Source organism: Schistocerca cancellata, chromosome 2, assembly GCF_023864275.1.
Source record: "Schistocerca cancellata isolate TAMUIC-IGC-003103 chromosome 2, iqSchCanc2.1, whole genome shotgun sequence".
NCBI classification, from domain to species: domain Eukaryota; kingdom Metazoa; phylum Arthropoda; class Insecta; order Orthoptera; family Acrididae; genus Schistocerca; species Schistocerca cancellata.
The window spans coordinates 947,322,730-947,329,516 of NC_064627.1; the positions used below are offsets into that span (position 1 = coordinate 947,322,730).

At 38.1% G+C, this 6,787-nt stretch overlaps 1 protein-coding gene across 1 annotated transcript in view; it reads right to left on the bottom strand.

Annotated features, from left to right (window-relative positions):
- The window catches only part of LOC126162924 (ubiquitin-like modifier-activating enzyme ATG7), a 111,087-nt gene extending 104,737 nt beyond the window's left edge, over positions 1–6,350 (bottom strand). Inside the window, exons 1-3 of the mRNA XM_049919742.1 lie at positions 5,908–6,350; positions 5,604–5,799; positions 5,301–5,414 (exon numbers count right to left, since the gene is read on the bottom strand). Coding sequence (XP_049775699.1) covers positions 5,301–5,414; positions 5,604–5,799; positions 5,908–6,110 — 513 coding nt within the window. The 5' untranslated portion in view covers positions 6,111–6,350. The remainder of the gene's footprint in view (positions 1–5,300; positions 5,415–5,603; positions 5,800–5,907) is intronic.
- Between the last annotated feature and the right edge of the window lie 437 nt (positions 6,351–6,787).

The window sequence follows — 6,787 nt, forward strand, 5'->3', positions numbered from 1 at the left end:
GAGAGAGAGAGAGAGAGAGAGAGAGAGAGAGAGAGAGAGAGAGAGAGGGAGAGAGAGAGAGAGAGAGGGGGGGGGGGTTATGCGATAACCCATAATGCCCTTGAAAAGTGTTGTAGGACTAAGAATGTCAAGCGCATAGAAGAATCCTTGTGAGTGGGCGCTATTACCTTAGGCAGACAGTGCACATTATAGAGCAACAAAACTGGGTATACCGAAACTGTTGACACCTAAATTCTTTCACGAAATCACCTATGATGAAAGATGCGTTAGAAAATCTGCACAGAATTTTAGTCAAGAATGGCCCTGCCACCAAATTTCTGGGCTAGTAAAATAAAAGCTGTGATTGAGTGCCTAATGAAACCACACACAACTAACATGGTGGCTTATAGCTGCATTCAGTTTAGGACATGGCAATTTCAAAGTTGAAGCAGGAGTTGCAAAGCACCAAATATTGCTTCATACAGCATGCCAAATCAAAAACCTTTCAGCCAACTAATTTTCAAGCTGTTATTTTGTTCAGCTACCAATTTTGGCGATTTACTATGCCATCTTTGGGCACCTCACCAATGTGTATCTTCAGGCCCCTGACCAATGTGTAGGAAGAGTCGGCAGATGATAGCTGAAGGGATTGCTCTAGCAAGCAGAAACCTGCAGATACCAGTATCTGAATGCTGGACCCCATTTTGACTGGAAACAAGGTTGGAATCTTCCTACACATCAATCAGGGGCCTGAAGATGGCATAGCAAATCACCATAACTGGTAGCCAAATAAAATAACAGTTTGTAAATTAGACGGCTGAAAGGTGTTGGAATTGACATCCTGTAGTGAACAGCTGAGTCCCACAACCATCTCTAAAAAGATGGACATGCAGAGAATTGCTTCATATGGTTATGGACTAAGCACCACTGATGTCACAACTAACAGCATGGCAACATAAGGATGAAGTCATCAACCACATAGCATTGTGTTACCAATCAACAATGTTTCAGAAGTACTCTACTGAAATCTTGTGAAAACTTAATGATGTGATGGATAATGAAGAAGTGTAGATATTGGTGTTTAAGAGCCTATCAACAATGACATCATTAGAGAGACAGTACATATTCTGGCAAAAAACTAGCCATCTCCTACTCTCATCTACACCCATATTCTGCTAACCACTGAGAAGTGAATCACAAAAGGTAACCCCCCGCCCCCTTCCCCCATTGTACTATTTATTAAGGTTTCTATATGTTCCATTCACATACATTGCTCAGGAAGAAAGATTGGGTGAAGTCCTCTGTGCACCCCATAATTAGTCTAATGCTGTCATGGGGTACCTACAAGAGCCAAATGTGGGGAGCAGTACTATACTGCTAGACTACTTACTTAAAATTTTTGAAATGGGCTTTTGTGTAATAGTTCGCATCTATCTTCAAGCAGCTGCCAGTTCATGTGTTTCAGCATTTCCATGACACTATCCTATGGGTCATACAAACTGACCATTAGTGCTGCCCTCCTTTGTATACATCCAATACTCCCTGTTAGGCCTATTTGGTATTGGTCTCACAACTTAAGCAACATGATGGGCTGCATGAGTATCTTGTATGAAATCTCTTTTAGAGGCTGACTGAATATTCCTAGTATCCAATTACTGAGCAGATGTCTGATACTTGCTTAGCACAGGACTGAGAGTATGTGATTATTCTATTTCATATTCTGATAAATAGCTACAACAAGATTGTATGAGTTGACTGATTCTAATAGTGACTCACTGATATCGCAGTCACAGAAAACTACAATTTTGTGTGTCATGAAGTGCAAAATTTTACATCTCTAGTATAAAGCACACAACCAATCATTGCACCATTTACAAATCTTATCAAGATCTCAATGAATATTTGTGAAGCTTTTTCCATACAGTGCTTCATTACAGCTAACTGCATCGTCTGCAAAATGTCTAAGGTTACTATTAATATTGCAGATCAGATCATTAATATACAACATAAACAGCAAGTGCCTCAACAAACTTCTTGGGGGATGTCTGAAACACTCAGCTGGCCACACAATACTAACTGGCCATTGCATCACCTTCGCTGTACACATGATGCCATCTGGATATGGTATGGATGGGCATAGTGTCATCTCACCACTCTACCAGCCACGACAGAAACCAGTAATACCTCAACTAGCCTCACGAGGTTGAGTGTACCCTGTTACCACCCTTTCATCAAGGAAAAATATCCATGGCGGTTCTAGGAATTGAATCTGAAGCCACCACACAGCAGGCAGATGCACACACCTCTCAACTATAAAGACTGACAGTGTGATACTGTGTTGAATGCTCATGGCCCACATTAAACTTTCTGCAAGATGCTCAGCTAATCTGTCTTTCTGCTACCTGTTCTGATAAAGGACATGATTTGTGTATTCCCATCTCTCATTTCAGCAACAGGTACTGTAATTTTGTCATATGATGACATGGTTGGAGACCATGGCTGTTATTTGAAGACAAATATTGATGGTGTATCATGTCACTCAGACAAAGTGAAGTGTAACGAAATTGTGGTCATGATAGCTGTAACCATGTATTAGTTTAATAATTATGGATGGAAAACTGTTTGTGGGTTTCTGTTACCTGTTTTGGACGCAACACTTATAAGCATGGATGCTGCTTGTCTCCAAGCCAGGACAGCAATTACATTGTTACCATGAGTTGCAGTAAATGCATGAGGTGTATAATCTCCATGAGTCGGTATCCCACTCCAGAGCAGTGCAATGCACCATCAAGAAAACACATGTGCATGACAATGCTGAATGATGTCATGGCAGAACAGAAGAGTTCTAGAGAACTGTAAAAAAGTCATTAGTCGAATATACAAACTCAGATTGTACATATGAGTAATGTTTCCCTGTTGTTAGAGGTTGCAGAATAAGTGATTGTACACTGAGATCCAATATAAGCACTTCTTAAGAAAAGAAGTATGTTGTATTCCTTTGTAGAAGGTTAAAAAATTGGCAAAATTTTTCACATTCCAGTATAGGCACAACTGTAATGGTAATAAGGTCCAGCAAGCTGCTATGGCATGGCCTGAGAGGAAATTTTAAATTACAGCTATTCAAACTTTCATGACAACATCAAATTTGAATCTAAACACAAATACTATATTTAAAATATTTAAAGCAGAATGCCGCAATACACAAGAGACCTAATCTTTCTTCCAACTACTGGGCACAGTGTTTTGTTTGAGGGATCTGCAGTATATTATGGTTAAAAGAGGGGCTAATTCAGCTGTAAATTTTGTATGGGCTTTAAGAGGGTACCCACTAGGTCCTTTTTCAGTTTTGCTAAATCCAATCATTCCCCAATTCTCCTGAAGTTAATATCTATATATTTTTGCAGTGTCGAGAGAATTAAACTGAAGCAGTATTCCTGGGTACTTCTTTGTAAAGAAACACTTGAAAATCGACTTTGGCATTCATGCTTTTGGTTTGTTATACTCAGTTCCAGTGTCATCCTTAAGTGTCAGAACAATAACTTTGGTGATACTAATAGTCCTTACAGACAACCACTATTTCTTTCTATTTTAGGAGGGGGTGTTTCAATAAGACTGAGCTATGCCAGCCACTGTGGATTTGTTGTTCATTGCCCTCTTGACAACCAAACTTGTTTCATTTAGCTTATCTCAACCTATAGCCCTATGCTTTGGTTTTTATCCAATGTGTAGTAGAGGTTGTTTCCTTACACAGACTGTATACAGTCGAGCATCCCTCTCATCATGAACTGTTTTTACTATTCATGTATCTATATAGAATTACGTCAACCGTTTCGATAAATCTGATCCATAGTTCTTCTACACACTCCTGTCCACAACTAAATGGTTGAAATTCTTCCTTGAGATATGATGCTACTGTTTCTTTTTCTAATTTACTGGTCATGTAAATCTATCTGTTGTAGTTAGCTTTTGTTCTTTAATAGTCACAGTAGCTACTCTTCCTCGCTGTCGCTCACCATACTAGTTTCTATGTGAACATTTTCAAACAAACTAAAGTTACATTAACTTCAAGTGATTTAGTGGAGCAATGTAAAACCTAAATCTAGAGGGTTGCATAAGGATTTCAACGCCCACTCCTCCAAAATGTGATTCCAGTATTTCAGTCAATCCACCAACTGATTCAACTCCTTTAATTTAGCTAGAAGCTTGATGAGATCACACATAGATTAGTTTACACAACTTAATATGTGTGTATTTTTATCTTACAGAGAGGAGGGTGAAGAACACAGAGATGTTGCCATATGCCGCCATTATAGGCTAATGTTTTCAGGGGGTATGGCTGGTTAAAACAGTGAAAGAAATACTAGTAACTTACAGAGTCAAATTTCGAACATAAAATTATTTATTCACTGGTATCCACATACACATGCACCTATGAATGTGTCCCACACCCCTAGCACATGTCACAATATTTCTGATAAATAAAGTCAATCACCAGACACACCATTTTTTGTGTTGGACTCCCCCTGAAATCTTATTTGTGGTGACAGACTGATTTGTAGTGTAGCCCAAGATCTATGTTAGGGTGGTTGTGAGCTGGGGAAGTCAGCAAATGTGAAAGTAGAAAATCCGGTTGTTGTAACAGACTGACTGGTAGTGAAACCTAATATATATGTCCGCCACACTGAAAATGCAAGGGGGCTCCAATACATAGCTTTTATCTGTAAGACAGTAGGTGTATACTTGCGAATATTTCTACAGTAAGTTACTGCCTTAAATTTCTCTCCTGGAATTCACAATACAGCTGGTGTAGAACACAAAGGGCACCAACATATTATGTTATCAGCTGACCAGATGATACAACATTACCAAAATAATTTACAACTTATTTGACATATCTTTACCAATAGTGGCAACAGGATTTGACAGCCTGAATGCAAGAAAGGGTCATGTCAGATGTTGCAGTGGGCAGGTATGACTTCAGATTTACTATATATTACAGAAATATTGTTCACTGCAGAGGGTAATACTGTGGTAGGGTTCATTTACAAGGATTACTGTTAACACTTCATTGCTCCTGACTTCAAGCAAATGATATTTACACTGATATTTAATTTGATTCAATAACATAATATTGAGCATATGAGCAGCACTCACTTTTATGTTGACAAACACCAGTGCCCTTACAGTTTAGCTTTAAGGACTTGTCAATTTTATAGAGCCCATGAAAAGCAAGTATCCAGGTTCAAGTCTCAGTTCAATGTTACCATTAATGAGCACTACAGCACATACTCTGCTAAAAATTACACACACTATATACTTACCTGATCTCCACTAAATAATGTGTTCAGTTTTCTTGGCGGTCGAAACAGTTTAATAGATGGCAAGTTTATGGCTGGGAATGCAAACCAGTAATAGAAGTGGTATTTTTTTAAATCCTGCAAAAGATGTGATTGATTAGTACTCCTGAAATAACTGTTATTCAGAAAAAAATCAATAGAATTAGATATTGTTTCCTTGTAACTGATGGAAAGTCACAACTTATTAGTTAAAACAATGATAATGACGGAAAATATTCTTCCATGAAAAACACTTTTTCTTGCAGAAATTCTGATTATAACACTTACAGCGTATGTCAGCAAGATAAACCTGGAAAGCAGAGACGGATTTTTCAAAGCTTCTGCTGTCCTTATAGAAGACAATAAGTTTTGTCCATATTCATCTAAAAGCTGCACTTTGTTATATTCCTTGAATGACTCTAATGTGTTCTTATTTATAATTGTCCCATGCATCGGCAATGCAAGTGGTTGATCTTGAAAGTCTCTGTACAACGAAATGTACATTGTTAACAGTCGTTATCTAGGTAAATATTGTACATGATGATTGGCTTACTTTAATGGTGGAAGGAATGTTTATATGTATATTACTCACTGATTATACGAACTAAAATCAACATGGACAGAACACATTGCGGGAGGTGTGGTACAAGTATAACAACCCCATACTGGTCTGGCTTCTTCTTTCAGTTTGTCTATTTCAAGTTTAATTTGCGAGAGTTTGTGCCAAAACGTTGTATGTACGAATGACTCGAAAGGTGCATACAACAAAACATCTCGGTCTTTTTTCTGACTCATAACGCTTGTGATACTTTTGACGTTTTAAACAACGCGAGCAGATTGATTTTCTGGCAAGAATTATGTGGACACTCTACGCTTACACTGGCAAGCACATTAAGCGAATACAGTGAACAACATTTATTAAGTACTTCATGGCCCGACCAGTGTCATATCATTTTCGTCAAGCACCATAATGTTTTTTTAATTAACAATTACGAAACAACACAGCACTGTGCACGTGACATTTGTTTCCAAATAGAATCGAAATCTTTACTGTCGACTCGAAACAAATTGACAGAAGTCGATGCCAACTGTCGATTCTATCACATTATGTGTACATTTTAGTCAATACATCTATTTTTTTTCTCGTATATGTAGCTTGCATCATATGTACTTTTAAGCCATCAAAATTTAGAAGTCAACAATGGCACTGAGTTCGTTGTTTCCTTCAGTCTTGTAATTAATTATTTTTTTATAACTAACGTTGCGTTTTATTACTTATAAGATTTTGTTTGCTTGGTGAGCTATGACTACACTGAATGATTCAAGAGTAGTTTGCACATTACACATTTATTGCACTTTCCTTTTGTACATTACGTGACACAGGCTTCTCCGCTTTGCAGCGGTGATGGTATCTACAGCCTTAATTGATTCGGTGGAATGGCTCGAGCTTCTTCCTGGTTTTCAGAGTCTGA